Source organism: Phacochoerus africanus, chromosome 4, assembly GCF_016906955.1.
Source record: "Phacochoerus africanus isolate WHEZ1 chromosome 4, ROS_Pafr_v1, whole genome shotgun sequence".
NCBI classification, from domain to species: Eukaryota; Metazoa; Chordata; class Mammalia; order Artiodactyla; family Suidae; genus Phacochoerus; species Phacochoerus africanus.
In genome coordinates this window covers 115,406,037-115,429,705 of record NC_062547.1, presented here as the reverse complement: position 1 = coordinate 115,429,705, position 23,669 = coordinate 115,406,037, and the positions used below count along the sequence as shown (strand labels likewise).

The 23,669-nt window shown below is 37.4% G+C and overlaps 1 protein-coding gene across 1 annotated transcript in view; it reads left to right on the top strand.

Moving 5' to 3' along the window:
• Positions 1-23,669, top strand: part of TMEM232 (transmembrane protein 232) — an 89,391-nt gene that overhangs the window by 54,558 nt on the left and 11,164 nt on the right. Inside the window, exon 10 of the mRNA XM_047774733.1 lies at positions 16,830-17,008. Coding sequence (XP_047630689.1) covers positions 16,830-17,008 — 179 coding nt within the window. The remainder of the gene's footprint in view (positions 1-16,829; positions 17,009-23,669) is intronic.

Genomic DNA, 23,669 nt, shown 5'->3' with positions numbered 1-23,669 from the left:
AGCATTTAGAGAACTGTGTGGCCACTTAGCATGTACCTTTTTCATTCTGAGATTTTGTGTCAGACATACTTTTCATAGAAGCAAATGTCTGTAAATTTTAGAGTGTGGTCTCTGGCCAGTGCCGTTGTGTTGAGTTTTAGTGTTTTAGATTGAGTAGACATTTCTACGTGTGCTTATAAATAGCAATTATACACTTAATATCTGGTTGAAACTCAAAGTATCTGACTTACAGTATTCCTTTCACGAAGGACCATCTTATACACCTGCTGCTATGGACTGAATTGTGTCCCTTCACCCTCAAAATTCACATGTTGAAACCATAACCCCCCAATGTGACTGATTTGGAGACAGGTCCCACAGGGAGGTAATTAAATGAGATCATGAGATTGGGGCCCTGATATTATAGGATTAGTGTTCTTACAAGAAAGACACTGGAGAGCTCACTCTTCATCACATGAGGACGCAGGGAGAAGACAGCCAATCTAAAAGCCAGGAAAAAAGCCCTCTCTGTATACACATTCAGATGATGCCTTTATCTTAGACATCTCAGCTTCCAGAACAGTGAGAAAATAAATTCTGTTGTGTAAGACAGCCAGTCCATTGTACTTTGTTATGGCAGCCCGAGCAGACTGATACACCTCCCAGTGGTGTTGAGCTGTAGGCAGGTTAGAATATACTCAAGTGCCTAAGGAAATCATCATTGGAAAAAAAAGTTTTACTGGGTAGTACCTAGAAAAGACAACTTTGAATTGAAAAAATTATCAGGGAAGATGATAAAAATGAATTTATTTAAACATGGTAAGTAATTTTCTTTTTCTTTTTTGGCCATGCTTGCAGCCTGTAGAAGGTCTTTGGGCCAGAAATTGAACCCACAACACAGCAGTGACCCAAGCCACTATAGTGCAAACGCCAGATCCTTAGCCCACTCCCCCACATGGGAACTCCTAAACACACAGAATTTTTTTTTAAGGGCTGCAACTGCAGTTTATGGAAGTTCCAGGCTATGGGTTGAATCAGAGCTATAGCTGCTGGCCTATACCACAGCCACAGCAACAATGAATCTGAGCCATATCTGCAACCTACACCAGAGCTCACGGCAATGACAGATCCTTTATCCCACTGAGCAAGGCCAGAAATCAAACCCACATCCTCACGGATACTAGTTGGGTTTGTTACTGCTGAGCCATGATGGGAACTCCATAAACACACAACATTTTTGCTTGATCCTGGTTGAAATTCTGATTTTGAGAAATACTTTGTCCTGATGGGTAATGGAGGATAATAATAGTTAATATTTATTAACTATTACTATGTGCCACACATGATTTTAGGCATGTAGCATGCATCACCTGATTTGTTAATCATTACAGCAAGACAGCATCATAGATTTATATTTTGTCTTTTTTTTCTTTTTAAGGGACGCACCCATGGCATATGTAGGTTCCCAGGTTAGGGGTCCAGTTGGAGCTGTAGCCACTGACCTACACCACAGCCACAGCCATGCAGGATCTGAGCCATGTCTGCGACCTACACCACAGCTCATGGCAACGCCGCATCCTTGACCCACTGAGCAAGGCCAGGGATCAAACTTACGTCCTCATGGGTGCTAGTCGGGTTTGTCAGCTGCTGAGCCATGACAGGAACTCCATCATAGATATTTATATTATCCCATTTTATAGATGAGAAAACTGAGGCACTAAGAATTTATTTGTCCAAGGAAATTTAGTTGGTAAGTGGTAGACATGAGGCTTAACCTAGGTGATGTGGCTTCAAAGTCTGCCCTAATTACTACCTCATTGTACTGAGCTAACGAGGTTATTTAACCTGTTGAGCGAAATTTTAGAATAATTGTCCATTTGCATGTTCAATAATATGAAACAGATGACTGAGAAATTTTCTGTGACAGTCGTTGTCCTACAGCACGGCTTGTAAAATCATTTTCAGACTTTGTATCATATGAGGTCCTTATTTCCAATATAAATTCTGGAATTTTGGATCCAAAATATTAACAATGGACTCCAGGAATCTGTATTAGTAAACCACTTTTTTTTTTTTTTTTTTTTGCTTTTTTAGGGCCATACCTGTGGCATATGGAGGTTCCCAGGCTGAGGGTCGAATTGGAGCTGCAGCCGCCGGCCTACACCCCAGCCACAGCAACACCAGATCCAAGCTGTGTCTGAGACCTACACCACAGCTCATGTCAACGCCGGATCCTTAACCCACTGAGGGAAGCCAGGGATTGAACCTGCATCCTCATGTATTCTAGTCGGGTTTGTTAATCGCTGAGCTACGAAGGGAACTCCAGTAAACCACTTCTGACATTATATTTTGAGAAAACCTAGCTTACAAATTTCACTGTAAACAAGATGGTAAAATGTTCTCATCAGAGGAAAATACTTTTCCTCCTTATTACAGACTGTTCTGCATCCAGACAGCTAGTCCTTATATCAGATGATTTATATATAACATTACAAAGTGGGAAACATGGCTTTGTGTTCTGCACTATATTTGAAGTGTCATCATCTGTATGCCTACTTTAGTTTTTTGAATGATAAAATAATAGATTTTTAACAAGCTGTGATTATCTGAAATCTGTGCTGTGAAAATGGTCTATTGGGTGAGACATTGATTAAGTGCATTTCATATAAGAAATAGATAATGAATGATAGAATGAAACTATCACAGGATAGTAATCTTGTCCACCATATAATTCTCATCCAGGGTGCAAACCTCTCCTAGGCTCTTTGCAAATAGTGCACAGCCGTGTTCTGCTCACAAGTCAGCAGAGATGAGCACCCTCTCTCCCCCAAGGCAGGTTATTCCATTTTTGAACGCTGTGAGGGAATCTTCTTTATATTACAGTGAAATCTGGCTTTCTATGTCTCCCAAACTTTTGCTTAAGTTTTGCCTCCTGGAGCCAATCATAAAAAGTCTGTTCCATTTCCCACATCCATGCCGTGCAAACACTTGAAGGTAATTGCTTTGGTTCCCTTTCTCCACCTCTCCGCTCTGCTATCATCTTGCATCTCTTCACTTACTGACAAGTTCCCGTGGTAACTTTTTGTAATGAATGAAAAAGATATTTTCAGTATGGTTTATAATTAACTTAAGTGTGCTGGCAGGTTGTAGTGTCATGAACTTTTACTAAATGTGTAGTCATTTATCTCAGTGTTATAGTACGATGTGAAGATGGATAGGGCTCAGGTATTTTTCCATTCGCTGGTGTCTGTGAACGGAAAAAGTAAATATGACATTTTCCCTTTCAGTCTTTTGTGGGGAATTATTTTCTTAAACTGGTTCGACAATGATTGCAGTGAATGAAATAGGTGTCACAGTTGTAAAATAACCTCGTCTACTTCATTTTGATTCATTTTAACCTCGGAAAAAACATTAGCACAGAGTAATATTTCCTTTTTAAAAAGTAAATGAAAGTTAATTGGAATCTAAGAACCAATTGAAACTTTTAATGATACTCTATTAAATCTTCAATATAGTTCTTACCTTGGTGAAGGTTATTCAGCAAAATAATCAGTAATAAGGTTGTGTTTTTTAATATTTAACTCCTTTAATAATCCGCACACGTTAGCCGTAGGATTCAGGCAACCTTTATGATTCACAATTCTGTGTGTTGACAGATCTTAGTACTGATGATATCAAATATACATAAGGAAGTTAACCAAATGCATCTTTGTTTTTTTCTTCTTTTTTTTTTACTTCATTTTATTGTCAGAAAATCACTTCACGAGACCTACTTTCTTAAAATTTCAAGTGTACAGTATGTTATTGTTGACTCTAGGTACAGCGTTGTCAGTAGCTCTCTAAAGCTTATTCCACCTTGCTTGATTGAAACTTCATGCCTTTTGGTTAGTCTCTCCATTTCTCCTTTCCTTCACCTCCTGGAAACCACAATTTCACTCCTTGATTTTATGAATATGGCTATAATTCGTGTTAGTGAAATCTTGCAGTGTTGTTTTTCTGTGACTGACCTATTGCACTTAGCGTCATGTACTCAAAGTTCATATGTGTTGTTGCATATGGTAAAAATTCCATCATTTTAAAGGCTGAGTAGTATTCCATTGCAGATCTGTACCACAGTTTCTTTATTCATCTCTTCATGGACATTTATGTTGTTTTTATGTCTTGGTTATTGTGAGCAGTGCTGCAAGGAACATAGGACCTAATAGCTCTTTGAGTTCCTGATTTCACTTCTTTTGAAGATATGTAAAGCCAAAAGTGGGATTTCTTGGTCATATGGTAATTCTGTTTGTAACTTTTTGAGGAACCTTGAAACTATTTTACATAGCAGCTGCACCATGTTGCATTCCCACCAACAATATGCAGTCTTCCCCATTTCAGCAAACACTTCTTGTATGTATGTATGTATTTATTTATTTATTTTGAACAATGGCCATCCTGGCAGGTGTGAGGTAATATCTCATTGTGGTTTTGATTTGCATTTCTATGATCATTCTTGACTTGGAGCATTTTTTCCATGCATCTGTTGAACATTTCTATCTTGTCCTTTGTTCATGCATTGTCCTCTTGACATTGTGGACGTCTTTATGAAATTATTTTCAGTTTTCTTCCAGGGAAATCACATAGTGCTGTCTCATTAGGGTTCATTTCTAGAGATTTTTCTTATTGTTTTGTTTGAAACACTATTGCCTGATTGTCCGGTGAAGAGATATATTTCAAAGAATCAATGTTTTCCTTTGACTCTTTTTTTTATTTTTTTAATTTTTAATTTTTTATTTTATTTTTTTTATTTTCTCACTGTACAGCAAGGGGATCAAGTTATCCTTACATGTATACATTACAATTACATTTTCCTTTGACTCTTAATGGAGTTTTGATCCATCTTTATGTGATAAACATAGTTATTAATTTCATTATCATGTAAAAATTATTGGAAATTCTGCAAGCCTTTCAAAGGAAATTATATTTTTTTTCTCCTTTTTTTTTTTTGCTTTTAAGGGCTGCACCCATGGCATATTGAGTTTCCCAGGCTAGTAGGGGTCCAGTCGGAGCTACAGTTGCTGGTCTGTGCCACAGCCACAGCAACATCAGGTCCAAGCCGTGTCTGCAACCTGCACCACAGCTCATGGCAATGCTGGATACTTAACCTACTGAGCGAGGCTAGGGATTGAACCCACAATCTCATAGTTCCTTGTCAGATTCATTTCCTCTATGCCACGATGGGAACTCCAAAGTATATTTTTCTAAAACGTAATGATGTTCAGGCACTTAAGAAAAGTTGTTATATAAATTAATGAGACTATCCAGTGAGTATAGCTTCTGATATCAATTGATTTAAATTGGTAAAAATTTGTATTTTGAGGAAGGTTTAAGTTCCAAGTCACAGAAGACTCAAATCAGAATGGTTTTTAAATATCTTTGTTTTATTCTTTTAGAGAGTTGTAAATGTTACATAACTTTCTCCAGGGTGCCATTCATCATCAGTCTATAGATTTCAGGTTTATTTTTTTGTAATCCTCAGCCAGGGCTAGCCTAAGGACACTCTGTAGATACATTCTCTTCCTCCTAAATGTCACTAGTCTATTTAGCTGAAGATCCCATTGACAAAGAGCTTAACCTGGGTCACAAGCCTTTTTCTTTTCTATTTTTAACTTTTTGAGAAACATCCCAAAGATTCCTCCCAGTAAAGGGAATGAATGGATCACAGGCCCTCTGTACAATTCATACCTTCTTAAAAGATACAGGGTTTAGGGTTGGTTAATTTAGTGGCTCAAAAACTTCACTGATCCAATCATCTGTCAATGGAAGAAAAAAACAAAAAAACCCCCAAAACTTCACTGAGGGCCTAGGTTTCTTCTAAGTTTCTTTACTTCTCTAATGGACTTTACCAAATTATAGATTGTGTTTTTAATAATCATTTTATATCTCTTTGTTAGCTAGGTGTATATTTGGCTAGGTGTAATAAAAATACATGAGAGTAAACAAAATGAAAATTTATTTCTCTCCTACATAAAATCAGTTTAGGAATAGGCAATCTGAGGCTGGTATGAGGGTTTAAGAAGTTCTCAGGGAGGCATGTTCATTGTTGTTCTGCTATTCTGAATGTGTAGAAGGGAAGGATGGTAATACACATTTTCTACCAAGTCTTCTTAACACGAAGCATCAAATAGTTTTACTGCTGTGAATGTGTTGGTTATAATCATATGGCCACACAAAGGGGCACTTTGAGGGTTTTACTTGTTTTTAGCTTTTAGCTGAGTATCACTGAGCCAAGTTGAAAACTGATTCATATTACTAAGGAAGGAGGGAAGCGTGAATATTGTGAAGAAACTTGCTATCTGTGCAAAACTTGTACCAAATTTGGTCCTTTTTGGGTCAGGGAATATATGTATTTTATTCTTCATTGCATCACTACATTCCCTAAAACACTGCCTTGCTCAGAGTAGGCACTTAGTAAGCAAGTATTGAGTGTATGAATGGATGAAGGAAAGGAAATGGACACTGTAATGAGATTTTTATTATGAGGTTCATTTTCAGTTCAGAATTATCACTAAACACTATCTTTATACATTGCATATGTAAGTGCTTCATTTATTCTTATTATCTAAAGAATATTTAACATCAGTTCTTTTCAGTCCAGTAGAGAGGGGAATGTCCATTTGTTTACTCATTATAATGGGAATATGAACATCTTTTTTTTTTTTTTGTCTTTTGTCTTTTGTCTTTTTAAGGCCACAATTACCTGTGGCATTTGGACGTTCCCAGGCTAGGGGTCTGATCGGGTCTGTAGCTGCCAGCCTACACCACAGCCACAGCAACGCCATATCTGAGCCGCGTCTGTGACCTACACCACAGCTCACTGCAATGCCGGATCCTTAGCCCGGTGAGTGAGGACAGGGATTGAACCCACAACCTCATGGTTCCTAGTTGTATTCTTTTCCGCTGTGCCGTCACAGGAACTCTGGGACAATGAACATCCTTTATGTATGTCATTCCATAGTAATGACTCATGGGACACCAAAGAGATTTGAACACAACTTTGGATAAACATGGGTACATACGGTTACAGAAAGTATGACTCAGCCTGTAGTTTTAAGACTATTTTAAGTCAGAATTTGGAGAAAGGAAGAAGACAGAGGTGGAAATAGGATGGTGGGTGCTAAATAAACACCAAAAGTTAATAGACCATTTTGGAAACCAGCCTATCTGAATGGATGTTGGGTTCTGATATCTAAATTTTGATAGATGCAATACAAAATGTCTTGGATTTCAAGGTGAATCTGAATTTCTTTCTAAACCTCGGAAACTTTAATAACTCTTGAGAAAACTTTCATGTGAGGAAAATTCATTTGGACATCAGACCATCCAGACTTTGCTAAATAAACATATTCCACTCTTACTTTGAACATTTGGAATTCTATTAGTTCACTGAAGGGCAGGCCTTGTTGTGACGATTATGGATTCCTACCTCAAAAACGTCATCAATTTATCTGTAGAAAAATATTCCCTACAAGCAGAGGTTTATTTAGAGAGAAACCAATGACATTTAATTTTCATTGCCTTTCACCACATAGGACCCTTCTAAAATCCTAGGAAGGACATTAGAAATATCTTTTCATGAAGAGAAAGTCTTTTTAAACTCTGAAAAAAATAAGATTTTTGATGGTGTCCTTTATTTTATTATTTTTTTAATAGTTATTTCCCCAATACATTTTTTTTTCTACCGTACTGCATGGTGACCCAGTTACACATCCATGTACGCATTCTTTTTTCTCCCATTATCATGCTCCATCCTAAGTGACTAGACAGAGTTCCCAGTGCTACGCAGCAGGATCTCATTGCTAATCCATTCCAAAGGCAATAGTTTGTATCTATTAATCCCAAGATCCCCAAAGAAAAATAAGATTTTTAAAATAGTTTTTGATTTTAATAGTTTTTGAAAAAGAAGGCTTTGAAACTCTATACGCTTTGGCTGTTATAAAATCTAATTCTGCCCCTCCCATGGGTTGAACTACCTTAGATACTAGCAACTCATAACCCTGTAGCTATTAACACTGTTCTTTATGTCTAGTAAGCATTTAGCAAGTTATGTCATTGCTGACAGCCTGTCAGCTGAGAAAAACCTTTCCATGTTTTGAGGATAATTATAGTTAGCAAAAACCATTCTAATTAGAGTTGAGGAGTAATTTGATGTTACTGAAGAGTTATTGTTGAAATTATTTCTAAATCACGATGAATATATCTTTGCCTAGGAGGATTTTAAAGTGGTTGTTGGTCTCAAACCTTGTCATTAAACATGTTTTATTCTGGGTATCCTCGCAACCAGCTTTCCGGGAAAAGATACGGCCAGATATTTTCCTCTTTCTTTTTTTACATACAAGGTGGTGGTAACTAGGGGTTAGAACTGGACATGTTGCTCGGAAACTGGCCTTGCACCTGGGACCTCAGAGACCTCCCAGAATGGACCGAGTTGCTGCTGCAGGCACTCTTTCCTCCCTTCCATTTATTGCAGCCTTTGGCCGAGCTGCTGCAGGGGAGGAAAGAGTTGCTCTCTGAAATGTGTGAAAAGAGCTGGAAATTTTAAGCATGAGGTACAGGACAAAAAGTCCCTGTGGTCAAATATTCTGAGACTGCCCACTTCTACTTGCATTTTGCAGACTTAGGATAGGAGCTGTAGTTTGTGATCCAAGATGACTTTATACCCAACATACCTGGAAAAAGCTAACCGTGTTCTTCCTTGTCAACACTGCCTCCAGTAATCAAAGCTTCATCTGTGCAGACTGTCGAAAATAGTTCCTAACTGTAGAGGTGAGACTTCATCCTCCAAGTTTACGTGAGAATCTTCCTAAAGCCCCAAATCAACAGGATAAATTATTAATAATTTTTGAGTTAAATAGTGCTGCTACTCTTCTCAGAAAATTTTGCTTTCTTTCCTACAAATGAATCTTCATTTAGGTCTCTACACATTTAAAGGATTCCTGTGAACTCGCTTCTTTAATTTCCTGATATGGTTGTTACTATTCCTTTTGACTGTGACAGCCCAAAACATGAGCTGGACTTTCCAATCAAAAGCTTTTGGCCATATAAAAGTCTTTATCCAAATAAGCCTGCTAAAAATGTCATGGAAACATCCCTTACATTTTTAAAGTGTAAGTGCAAAGATGTGTCCAGTTTGATCCAGTGGTCTAAAATCCATCTGCAGCTGACCCTTGAGCCAGAAATCATGGAGTCTTTCCAAAAGTGTTCATGATGCTAAAATATATTCCAATGTGCCATTTTAGAAAGCAATTTTTGTAATAATATATCTTAGCAGAGGTGAAAAAATTAGATTTTGGCTCCCTATCCAAATTAATTAAGAAGCAAATGTGTATACATTAAAGAAAAAAACACTCTAGGTATTTGTAACTGCCTTTGTTATACAGTCAGAATTATATTAAAATCCTCCAGAGTGGAGTTCCCGTCGTGGCGCAGTGGTTAACGAATCCGACTAGGAACCATGAGGTTGCGGGTTCGGTCCCTGGCCTTGCTCAGTGGGTTAACGATCCGGCGTTGCCATGAGCTGTGGTGTAGGTTGCAGACGCGGCTCGGGTCCCGCGTTGCTGTGGCTCTGGCGTAGGCCGAGGGCTACGGCTCCGATTGGATCCCTAGCCTGGGAATTTCCATATGCCGCGGGAGTGGCCCAAGAAATACCAAAAAGACAAAAAAAAAAAAATCCTCCAGAGTGCTTCAGATTGATTTTTGTTTTGTCATTTAACCTGGTCCAGAAATGAATACTAATACTCTAGTGTCCCTTTCTTCTTCAGCTCTCACATCCATCAAGAGTAACCTGATAATGTATACATGGTTACAGAAATCTCTGATTTAATCTACCACATTTATTCAGTATTTGGTCCAGATATTTCTTAAGGTTTTGGATGAATAGTTATTTCCTTAAAGACATCTGAAGTAGCTACTTACTGGAAGGAATAAGAGAAGGTGAATATGGGGTGAAGGGCAAGAGATTAAGTAAGAAGAGGAGGGAAGACACACCAAAATTGTTGAGTTGTACATGAGTAAATGTTTGCTGGACTGACAACTTAGCTCAGTTGTCAAGTTCTGGACGATGTTAAGCAATTTGTTATGTCTCTCAAAATCTTAGTTTCCTCAATATTATGGATTTTAAATGTTTTTGCATATGCAGTATGCTTTTTTTTTTTAATTTCCAAGAGGATCTTTGTTATTTTTCTTCTCTTTTGTTTGTTGCCTTCAGATACGAAAGCCTGTGAGGGTTAACTACTTCCATAGAGATAGTCCATGTATCTTGCTGGTATTAATTTACTTTAATGAGATTGAAAATGATTCAAAGAATCAGAAGTCTGATACTTCTTTATGTGTATGAATCGTTGTTGTTCTTGAAAAGCAAATGTACTACTTTCTTTTTTGGTTCCCAGTTATAACTCCAGAAGATAATTATTTTTAATTAACAGATTTCCATAATTAACTATGGGAGAAGATAATAAAATTTCAGCAAGGCAAGTTCTAATCAGTTCCTTATATATTTGTCAACATTTTGGCATCCTGCTTGCCATTACATTTCAATTAACTGTCACATGCTAATAAAAAAATCAGCTGACATTTGCTTTTGCTTTATGTTCTCTATCATACCTGGAGCAAAAAAGGGCCTATTAGTAATACTTTGGTGCTCTTTGGTTTATTCTGTTGGATATTTGTTTAAAATGTGTAATGACCAAATATTATACAAAATAACTTTTCATCAGTATTTATATTGTGTATGTGTATAGTGGTAGATACATCATCATTATTATATTATAATATTCTGAAACTAAACATATCCTAGCATTCTACTATACATCCAAAATATGTCCCCAGATTCTCTACCTGTCTTTCTCTCTATGTTGCTCAGGACTCCCTCACTTTTGCAACCACCTGCAAGTTTGGGGAATCCCCGAGACAACCCTTAAGTTTGATAAATTGTGGAGGGACTCACAGAATTTAGCAAAGCCATTTTGATCATGATTATGGTTTATTACAGTGAAAGGATTAAAATCAGCTGAGGAGGAGGTGCATAGGGCAGAGTCCGAGAGGTTCCAAGCACAGAGTTATCCACCGTCCTTTCCAAGTGGACTTGTGTGGAAAGCACTTACTTCTCTCAGAAAACATATATGACAGTTTGCATAGAGTATTGTCACCTATGGAAGGTCACCAAGCTTTGATATCCAGAATTTTTACTGGGGTCCAGTCACATACACATGGCTGACCCCAATCTCCAGCTTCCAAAGGCCAAATAAGTACCAAGGCCCAAGGCTCCCAGGTAAATAAAAACAATCTTTTCAAACTGGACGTTCAAGGTGTAGAGGTGACCTCCCAGAAGCCAAGGGCAAAGACCATTGTACAACTTTACTGTACACCTCCCAAGTCTATGCAATTATCACTTTGCTTATAGACTAACTTCAAAAAGCTCATATTCCACTAAGCCATGACAGGAACTACAAAAAGCTAAAATTCTCCCTGTCTTCCTTCTACTCTCCTTTTCGATCACGAAGCCAAAAAAAAAAAAAAAAGATTTTTATAGAACATACAGCAGGTCAGTTCCCTTCTGCATTAAATGCTCTCTTAGCTTTTTATTACACGAAGAATAAAATCCAAACTTCCTTCCATGGTGAACAAATTGGCTGTGATCACTGAGAGTGTGCCTACCTGTCATTGTCTTGTCTCTTTAAATTAAAAAGTTAACCATTCAGGGAGCTGAGGCAAAGTGCTCCCAGCAGAAGAGATAAAAAGGGCAAAAGGTATTGGCTGTGATCACTGAGAGTGTGCCTACCTGTCATTGTCTTGTCTCTTTAAATTAAAAAGTTAACCATTCAGGGAGCCTCCACCCCAGATATCTTGTACTCTATTTATTCTATCCTTTCTTCTTCGTCTTCCTTTTTTTTTCTTTTCTTTTTTTTGTTTTATTAGGGCCACCCCCATGGCATATGGAAGTTCCCAGGCCAGGGGTCTAATTGGAGCTATAGCTGCTGGCCTATGCCACAGCCACAGTGACACCAGATCTGAGCCATGTCTGTGACCCATACCAAAATTCATGGCAATGATGGATCCTTAATCTATTGAGCGAGGCCAGGGATCAAACCTGCATCCTCATGGATGCTAGTCAGATTAGTTTCCACTGAGCCGTGACAGGAACTACATATTCCATCCTTTCTTCTGTTTTTCTAGGCTTTCAAGCCATTCTAGGTCCATACCTTTTGCCCTTTTTATCTCTTCTGCTGGGAGCACTTTGCCTCAGCTCCCTGAATGGTTAACTTTTTAATTTTTTATTTCTCTTTAGATCTTAGATTGAATACTGTATCCTCATGGAGGTCTTTCACTCTGTTTGTAGTAGTTTTCTTTTTTTAGTCATTGTTGGTCCCATTACCACATCGTATTATTTTTCATACTGATATTGTTCTATTTAGTTTCTGTCCTCTTTCTCCATTAGAATTAAGTGGAATAACATTAAGCAGTAACATTGTCTTTTTCTTTGGTACATAGAATAGTGGTTGGCACATAGCATTGACACAGTAAGTATTTATTAAATAAATGTCTGGCTTCCTGACTGGTTCTTACCTTGGTGTCTTGGCATTGATCTAGTTCTTTCCACACAACATTGCATTTGATAAAGACAGTGTTTTAAACTGCATCTTTCATTCAGGTTACCTTTCAGTGATTCATTTGATTCTGTGGTGCCAAACTGTCACAATTTTAAAGGCTATATTCATTTATAATCATTCATATAAGTAGAAATATTGATATTTCACATTCATGGAATAAAAATCTAGACTAGCAATTTAAGGCTTCCAAGGAGTTCAAACATGCAAATTAAACATTTCTGTAATGCCAGGTTCATAATCTTGGTTTTCAAATGATACAGTTTCTCAATAAATTTTCAAGGCTTATCGAGAATTTAGTTTTGGTTCATTTTTGTTATTTTCTAGGATACGGTCTGCTTAGTGCTGACAGAGACACGTTTTCTCTTAGTACATTTAAAGTAACATCTTTGATAGCTGCCACAGGGTCACTCAAAGCAGAACAGAAGAGTGCCTCGTGTTACAGTCTGGCCCCTGGATGAGGAGTTTCAGGACAGACATGCTTCTCAGCAAGTGTTCAGACGTCCATATGAGAGCACAACCTACTTTTTATGACAGCTGTAACACATCCCATCTGTTTTTATATGATTTTTTTTCCTTTACTAACTGTCAGTCAGTTGGATATAAAAGATTCTCCCTACAAATATATGAAGCAGCAATTTGCTGTAGTTGAAATCAACAAGTAAAAGGCTCACTTTTAAAGTCATCATGGCATTTAAAAATTGAATTTAGAGGGAGTTCCTATTGTGGCTCAGTGGGTTATGAACCTGACTAGTATCCATGAGGACATGGGTTTGATTCCTGCCTTTGCCCAGTGGGTTAAGGATCGGTCTGGTGTTGCCACCAGCTGTGGCGTGGATCCTGTGTTGTCGTGGTGCAGGCCGGCAGCTGCAACTCTGATTTGACACTGTAGTCTGGGAATTTCCATGTGCCTCAGGTGTGGCCATGAAAAGCAAAAACAAAAAACAAAAAAACACAAAAAATTAGTTTAGAGAACACAGTTATTAGAATATATTCTATGGGTTCATCCCTGGTCTCGTGGTCTTAATGGAGACTAAAGATAAACCATATTCAGCACAATGACCGTAGGCTTATAAAGTATTGTTTCTCACTAAACAGTCATTTAAAATATATGAAAGAAGGTGATTTGTATGTACTTTTGTCAGTCACTCTTTTTAATGTAAAGAATTTGAGAATTAAATACATTTATAAATGGGTTAAAAACCACAGTATGTTTTATTTATCATGTTGTTCAAAAACTCCTTTTTATTACTGAGGTTTCTACTCCCTGAATTATTCATTAAAAACTCATAATTGTTTCTCTACTCATATTGAGTTCAGGCCTTATTTTTCTGCTAATAACACAAATCTGTAATTTCACTTCTGTTTTGCTGGAATTATAGTTCTGTTTTTATGACAAGCTACAGGACACTGAGAATCCGATTCACATCACCCACCATCATGCTACATTTATTTATTTCCTTTCTCTCCAAACTGGCTTTTCTTTTCTTTTTTTTTTTTTTTTTGGTCTTTTTGCCATTTCTCAGGCCACTCCTGCGGCATATGGAGGTTCCCAGGCTAGGGGTCGAATCGGAGCTGTAGCCACTGGCCTATGCCAGAGCCACAGCAACACAGGATCCGAGCCATGTCTGCCACCTACACCACAGCTCACGGCAACGCCGGATCCTTAACCCACTGAGCGATGCCAGGGATCAAATCCGAAACCTCATGGTTCCTAGTCGGATTCGTTAACCACTGAGCCATGATGGGAACTCCCCAGACTGGCTTTTCTATGTAATCTCATTTCTTCAAGGGGCTTCATTATTATTTCAATTCCCTGAACTTGAGCATGTACTTTTCCTTTTCACTTCACTCCGTCTTCCTCCTCCGTGGCAAGGAAGTCTTATGAGGTCTTCTGCACAGTGTCTTTGCTTGTCCTTTACTCTCTCATGCCCTTCTACTCAGCACAGTAAAGACCTAGATTACCTCATAAAACTCCCATTTTGGTTTCCCTGTTTATTGCTTGAATAGACATAACATTTCATTCAGCAGACACAACATTACTCTTTTGCTCAAATATCCACCAGTTAATCTGACCTCCTTTATCTTTAGTTGTTAATAACATGACCTCTTCACCTCAGCTTAATTTGAGATCCTTCCTTTCATTCTCTCCTTCTTCTTTTCTTACAACTCCCTCTCTGCTGTCACTGGAGGCTTGAGTGGGCATGGTTCCTGCCCGTTCCTTGGGCACGTGCAGGACCGTGGTGAGCAGGACTGGAAGCTTCGTCATCAGGCCACTGCCAGGTCTGCAGGTCTCAGGCCTGTTACCAGGAGTGTGAATGGATTTGACCCCCATCACGTCCTCCTGCATGCTCCTCCTGCTAGGTCCATGGCTAGGTTCTGGGTGGCAGAACTGCCTCTGGACGCTGTTAGAGTGAGGCTGGGACCAGGTCATGGAGCTGCTCCAGGGTCCACAGTAAGGCCTCCAGCCAATGGGCCTGATATTCAGGACACCAACAGGTACAGGTCCTCCAGAGTCCTTTGGTGAACAAGGCTGGTGGTGGGATGTGGACAAGCAGGCCACCTCCTTCTACCTTCTTAATTTTCCTCCTTTTCTATGAATGGATTAGAAGGCAAGATTGGAAGGAAAGTAATTTTCTGAACTGGAGAGGCTGTGCTTCATTGGATAAAATGATTCCAGCCTTCCCCTGGCTCTCTTATTCATCAGCAGTATGAGGCAAGGGGATTCCATGTTGAAGCACATATGCTCCCTTCTCTCTTTTTTTTTTTAATTTATTTTTTATTTTTATTTATTTATTTTTGTCTTTTTGTCTCTTTTAGGGCTGCACCTGCGGCATATGGAGGTTCCCAGGCTAGGGGTCTAATCGGAGCTGTAGCCGCTGGCCTACACCAGAGCCATAGAAACGCCAGATCCAAACGATATCTGCGACCTACACCACAGCTCATGGAAATGCCAGATCCTTAACCCACTGAGTGAGGCCAGGGATTGAACCTGCAACCTCATGGTTCCTAGTCAGATTTGTTAACCACTGAGCCACATGGGAACTCTGGGCCTTCTCTTTTAAGTGTGGTATGGTCTTCACAGCAGGATGGGAGTGAGGAGTAACTAGAATTTGGGCATGTTATAGGCACTCCCAAGTATTCTAGTTACCATCATAATAAAATTATTATTAGCCTGGATTATGATCCATACTGAATTTGGGAGAGTTGAAGATGGTGAATTTTCAGATTATGCTTATATCTTTACTCAAGAGGGGCATCGAGGAGTTCCAGTGTTACACGAGAGCCTCCCATCCTTTTTCAGAACCTTCCCTTCCTCTTACTTGCTTCACATACACGCAGTCCCTTCATGTTACTCTTTGGGTAAAATAAGTTCATATCCCCTTTGAGACCTGTATTATTTAATTCTCCACATTTATTTATTCCATCACTACCTAAATTAGAATTCTCTTTTCTTGAATAGTATTGCATATCTGTCATCTAGGTAAGAAGTAATTAAGATAAAGGGTAAAGAGAAACTTCTTCCTTTTCTGTAAGGGAAATGCATATTTTAAGAGTGGAACTTGATAATTTATTTAAATTGCTAATTGGTATATAATTTGTAGAAGGAGAAGTGTATTAGACTTTAAAAAAAAAGTCTCCTCTGAATTCATTACTCCATTTTCCCTATTTCCTTTGATTTATGTCTCTATTACTCAAAAAAATCTTCCAGCTTATAATTATATCAGTAATTTTTGTCTGCTTTTCACATTATTTTGAAGCTTTCTTGAGTCAAATGCTGTATTTCATAGAGTTTGATCATTTTTATTATAACAGCTAGTGATTTTTCTCCTGTTTCTATGATTTATTGTAAAAATTCCCCGTGGCAGTCCAACTGTTCATATTGCCTTGAACAAGTTCCTCTTTACTTGAATTCCAAAAAGGTTTTTTTAGTCTGTGGTTCACAGTTTACCTTTTTGACTTTTATATTTATGAGGTTTAATATTATGGGCAGTTCATCTTTTCGTATAGTTAGACATTTTAAAATGATCTGTGAGATCTTTTAAAATGAAAGGGGTATAAGGAGTGAAGGGTAAAAAAACTTCCAAAGCTCAGAATATCAAACTTTAAAATGTTAATAAAATTGCTTTCCCCCCCCCCACAAAATTGTACATTCGTAAGATGAGTAAAATGATATCTTCACAAAGAATCTTCCTTTTGAAACAGGTGATCAAGTGAAATGGACTGGATCCTATGGCATAGTGTATAACCTGGTGAAAATGTTATGGGAACTTCAGGGAGATAAAGAGCAGGATGGGCTTAGAAACAAAATATGGGAAATGTTGCAGAAAATGAAGGAGCATGAGAAAGATGGGCGAATCTGTAATGCAGTAAATATTGCTCAGGTAAGATAATACACTGGGTGATAAACTGGTACTTCTCTCTTTCCTTTTTTTTTTTTTTTTTTTTTTTTTTTTTTTTAAGTGCTGCACCCACAGCATATGGAGGTTCCCAGGCTAGAGGTCTAATTGGAGCTACAGCTGCCAGCCTTCACCACAGCCACAGCAAAACCAGATCTGAGCTGTGTTTGCAACCAACACCACAGGTCATGGCAATGCCAAATCCTTAACCCACTGAGCAAGGCCAGGGGTGGAACACAAATCCTCATGATTCCTAGATGGATTTGTTTCCACTGTGCCATGATGGGAACTTCCAAATTGGTGTGTCTCTTATCGAGAAGTGTTTTGTCCTCTCTCTCTAAGGAAAATGGAATGTCCATATTCAGTAAGTATCAGTGATTCAGAGTTGAAAACACGATTTTTAAAATTTAATACTGACCTATTTTTAGTTAAAGATAAGAGGGTTGGCAGTCTTCTGATTAAGCAGCTTGAAGAGAGGAATTGATTTTGGGAAAGAGTAATTGTTCTGCTTTAGGCTTGTGTCTTTGAGAGACATCTCTGAGCGGGCTGCCTGTACGCTCCCTCCAGTGTGCCTTGGTCAGCCTGGGTCTTTGCCTCATGTGCCAGCTTCAATAGTTGTGAGATAATTCACTCTTAAAGTGTCTCAATTTGGATAATAAATTATTTAGTTATCTATTTAAAAGTTTTTCTTTCTTGCATTAGACAATATAAATTGCAAATCTGGACTAAGTCTAATGTCTTCTTCTTTAGAGTTAAAAATGTATTTTACAAATTCTTGGTTTTCTAGTTCTGTTCGTGTGTGTGTATGTGTGTGTATATGTGTATATGTTATGTATACATATATATTCACATTCAAAGAAAATCATTGTTAAGTTATCCATTCTTTATAAAATGTGAATGTGATTTTCTAGTGGTTCTTTATCCATATGGATCTATCCTATGATATTTTAAAACTCCATCAAATAATTTTTTTCTTTTCTATGTCTTATTTTGAGCTTGGTTAATTTGTTATCCTAAAGCATACTTTTTTCCTGTCCCTGAAACTTTCTGGTTCTAACATTCACAGATGGAATTATCTTAACACTCTTAATATCCTGTTTTTAAATAATAATTATGAATGTGGATTAATGTTAACAGTAAGAGCAAATAATGATTCACTCTGCCTCACTGAGTGTCCAAGTGTATGGGTGGGGCAGTGTGGCAATACAGAATATCTGCACTCTAGAGCCTTGGTGGAAGACAAAACCTTGAATTCTTTGTTTTTGAATCATAAGTCTGATTTGGAGTAATGATCTTTGTGGAGGACTATCTCAAAACAGGTAGTCCATCCTTTTCTCTAGATTGCTAGTATTTTTTTTTTTTTCATGGAATAAGACAGCCAAATTGCTGCTCACTTGAACTACATGTGTTGGATTTCATGGACTTGCTTTCATGCAACTTGCTTTAGCTTTGTCCTTGGTTTTGGATTGAAGAACACAGGGGAGATAAAAAGGAAAACAAAGAAAATTATTGTATCTATTATTGATATAGTAGTATGATGACTACTATATTACCCAGTATCCTCTTTACTATCTTTTAGAAAATAAATCCTCCTTAGATTCATGTGCCCTCTCAACCTGATTATTGGTTTTGTATAAGCAGCTCGCGGGAACTTAAAAAAATAAGTCAAATTTTTGACCAGTTTCTAAAAGAAATAGAGGATGATATGTATTCATCTCATCTGGTCTCCTCTCATCTGGTCTTATTTTTTTCTTTCCTATTTCCATGATCCTTTCAGTTATTTATATTATTGTCTGGCTTTGTATCTATTTTTATATGCCACTTCATGTCTCAAATGGATTATACTGTAACTAAATAAATAAGCTAACTCAAATTTGTCATTTCCATAATTAGAATTCTATTTATATGCCTATTTTCAAGGCCAATCATTTGGTATAAGATAGCGTCTTCCTTCAAAATTTTAGTAAATATCTATAGATAATTACATTTGAAATTCATAAGTCAGTTAATCAGACATAGCAAATATTTTTTAGATGTTAGATCCAAGTGAAGACCTTATTACTCAAGCAGTCAGCACTGAGAATAAAGGAATAAACAAAAGCTTAACCACTAGATGTGCTAATTAGTTTTTAGTGCTTAGTGAGAAGACTTCCAAGGGATGCTTTCATTCATTCTAAATATAAATGTGTGGGAAAGGCAAGTTTTCCTCAGAGAAAAAAATCTAAATTAGAAATTCCTAAAAGAAGTTATATTAATTTATGCATAGAACATATTTAATATAAAAATAAGTTTAATTTGCATTGGATGGATTAACTAAATGATATAATTTATTCCAGGCCAGTTTTATATAAAAGTTAGCTAGAGAGAGACACATTTGGATTATTAAACAATATAAATTACATAATGATATAAATGTATATAAATGATAAAGTATCTAGTTGGTGACTTTGAAATATCACTTAATTTGGTTCTCTTAATATTAAGATGCTACAAATATATAAACTGAGAACTTATATGAACATTTTCCCCAAAACAGTAAAAAATAGGAAGCAAATAGGAGTACTTACTTAATCTATTTTGCAATACTGAATTATATGGAAGAAGCCAGGATGTCCAAAATAGGACCTTTAGGCAATAAATTTTACTGTTTCATCCAAAAGACACATTCTTCAGAAAGATAAGGAACAAGACAAATAGAATATTACACACATGGCTGGCCCCATAAAAGTTCATTGCACAAAATCGGCATTTAGGCAATGTTTGGTTTGTAACTTTTTCTTATGTTAATGAGGAATAAGTTATTAACTTTAAGTAGTATTTGAGATGCATACTTAAATGATGAGTTACATGAAATGGTTCAAAAGGGTAGGGTCAAAGAGAGCATCTTTTAGATAAGAAATGGCATGAGTGAGGCACAAATAATAATACTGTAACAGAAAGCCATTGGTTGCCTTTGCCTAGGTGAAGAAAAAGGTTTGGATTGGGCAGCATTAGGCCTAAGTTTGAAAGGTATCTTTGGGTTACCAAACTAATGTTTTAGTGACTCAGGGATGGTTTTATAAAACTTGAGGTGCTAAGTAAAGGAATCAGAATTTTTGGGAGGAAATTGTTTGTTTTTACTGAATTTCAATGATTTGGTAATTTATGTTGGATAAAAATTGTGCATACAATTTTCTGTATACTTTCTTTAAAAAAATTACTGCTTTCAAACTTGTGGTACATCGTTAGAGTGGTTGTCCCCAATTTACTCAGGGCTCCCTGTATCACACCCTTGCATCCTTCCTTCCACACTCCAATTCTAGGCTTGACCATGTGACTTGATTTAAACAATACTAAGGTTGTGTAAGTAGAGATTTGAAAAGTGCCTGCCCTCTCTTGTTCTCTTGGAACCTTGTAACTGATACATAAATAAGTCCAAATTAACCAGGAAGATGAGAGAAAGAATGACACAGAGACAAGCCGTCTACTTGTTCCACAGTCCCCTCCAAAGACTAGCCATTCCTTACCTGACCTTACAGTTGATCACAGGCAGGTGAATGAGAGCAGAAGACACAGTCCCCTGTGCCCAGCTCAAATTCTTGATCTTGGCACTGTGGACTAAATAAACGGTTGTGTTTGGGGGCAATTTTTTTTTTTTAATAGTAAGAGTATTTTTCAGATTGAGAGCTACCTAAATAAGATTTTAGGAGTTCCCTTCATGGCGCAGTGGTTAACGAATCCGACTAGGAACCATGAGGTTGTGGGTTTGATCCCTGGCCTTGCTCAGTGGGTTAAGGATCTGGCGTTGCTGTGAGCTGTGGTGTAGGTCACAGAGGCGGCTCGGATCCCGTGTTGCTGTGGCTCTGGTGTAGGACGGCGGCAACAGCTCTGATTCGACCCCAAGCCCAGGAACCTCCGTATGTCACGGGAGCGGCCCTAGAAAAGGCACAAAGACAAAAAAAAATTTTTTTTAATCTGCTACATTATTCAGCATAAATGCTGTTTATTTCCTTCATACTTATCATTTTTTAAAAAGACGCTAATAGTAATAACTAAAATTTGTTGGGCATTTAGTGTGTACTATGTACTAAGCACTTTAAGTGCATTAATTATTTAATCCTCAAAAAACACCATATGATCTATGAGTTGTTAAGATAGAGGCTTGATTTTACTGATGAGGAAATTGAAACTTTAAATTAGGACAAATTTTCTGAAAGGTGAAGTAACTTGCTCTTGGAAACTGGTAGTTTACATTGTTTGATTTTTTTACTTTGAATAATCATTGTATTTCAGAGGAAAAACACTTGTTAATCTTTTTAGTATGGCCATATTTGCTTTGATATTATTTTGCTTAAGATATTACACCTATAATGTTTTTCTTACAGTGTTTTCTTATAATGGAAGGTTTTGTATCAAAGTTATGCTAAACTAATAAAGTAAATTTATTAGTTATAAATTTAAAATCTTTTTTTCTGTCTCTGGAAGAATTTTGTAGTATGTCCTGATTTCTTCCATAGTAATTTTGTAGAATTCCCCAATGAAGCCATTTGGTCATGGATACTTACAGAAGGGCTTTGATTGTGGAATAATTTTTTTCAGTTATATGCCTTCCTAGGCATTTTTTATTTATTTTGCATCAGTTTTGGTTGTTTTCTTCTCCCCCTGTGAATTTGTCCATTTCATCTACATTTTCAAAGATACTTTATAATGTTGCTCATATTTTTTATGCTGTTCTAATGTCTTCAGAATCTGTCTGATGCTCTTTCTTTTGCTCTCTTTTTAGTCTATCATGCCAAAGGTTTATGAACTTTGTTTTGATTTTCCTTTTTTTTTTTTTTTTTTTTCTTTTCGGGGCCACACCTGGTGGCATATGGAGTTCCCAGGCTAGAGGTCCAGTTGGAACTACAGCTGCCACCCTGTACCATAGCCACAGCAACGTCTGAGCCACGTCTGTGACCTACAACCACAACTCACGGCAATGCTGGATCCTTAACCCACTAAGCGAGTCCAGGGATCAAACCTTCAATCTCATGGTTCCTAGTCGGATTCGTTTCCACTGAGCCACAATGGGAACTCCTGTTTTGATTCTCTTGGTACTGATACTTATTATTTCTATTTTGAACCATTGGTTATTGAAGTTCATGGTTTAATGGCTACATACATGGAGATTTTGTTATGTTTATTTAGATTTCTAGTTTAATTCTACTGTGTTCAGAGATAATACTCTCATCATTATTAAATACTTTTTAAAATAAAAAGTATATCTTTTCTATTAGGAATATAACCACTATACCTTTTTTTTAAAATTAGGGTTCTTTTGGTTTGTACTTGCATAGAGTATCTATTTAATTTTTAAATTTCAAGCGCTCTGAATCTTTGTATATATATGCCTCTAGAGAAGGAATTTTTTTAACTTGAAAATTACTGACTTTACATTTGACTCTTTATTTTATTTGCACTTAATATCATTAGAATATATTTGTGTTTATTACCACATCTTATTATTTACTGTTCTGTTTATACTTCGCATTCCTTGCTCTTTTTGTTGTCTTTTCTGGCTACACCCATGGCATATTTAAGTTCCTTGGTCAGGGACTGAATGAATCAGACCCATAGCTGTGACCTATACCACAGCTACAGCAATGCTGGTTCCTTAACCCACTGCACCACATTGGGAACTCCTTTTTTTCCTTTTAAATTCCATTCTTTTTAAAAATTGAAGTATGGTTGATTTACACTTTTATACTAGTTTAACGTATACAATATAGTGATTCGAGGAGTTCACATGGCGAAGCGGAAATGAATCCGACGAGGAACCATTAGGTTACGGGTTCATTCCCTGGCCCCGCTCAGTGGGTTAAGGATCTGGCATTGACATGAGCTGTGGTGTAGATCACAGATGTGGCTTGGATCTGGTGTTGCTGTGGTTCTGGCGTAGGCTGGCGGCTACAGCTCCAATTAGACCCCTAGCCTGGGAACCTCTATATGCCTCGGGTGTGGCCCTAAAAAGACAAAAAAAAAAAAAAAAAAAAGAAGGACAAAACAAACAAAACCAATATAGTGATTAGATATTTTTATAGATATTTCATTAAAGTTATTATAAAATATTGGCCATATTCCTCATGCTGTACATTATATCCTTGTATGTTGTTTATTTCATACTTAGAGGTTTGCACCTCTTAATTACCTTACCCTTTCTTACCCCCACCTGCCTGCACACACTCACTGGTAATCATTAATTTATTTTCCGTCTTTGAGTCTGTTTCTGTTTTGTTATATTCATTTGTTTAATTTTTTTTTTTTGATCTTTTTAGGGCCACACCTGCAGCATATCAAAGTTCCCAGGCTAGGGGTCAAATCAAAGCTGTAGCTGTCAGCTTACTGTAGAGCCACAGCAATGCCAAATCTGAGCCATGTCTGTGACGTACCCACAGCTCATGGCAACACCAGATTGTTAACCCACTAAGCATGGCCAGGGATTGAACCTGCATCCTCATGGATACCAGTTGGGTTCATTGCTGCTAAGCCATGACTGGAACTCCCTGTTTGAATTTTTAGATTCCACATGTAAGTGAAAATAAATGGTATTTGTCTTTCTCTATCTGACTTACTTCTAGGTCTATCCATGTTGTTGCAAATGGCAAAATTTCATTCTTTTCTTTGGCTG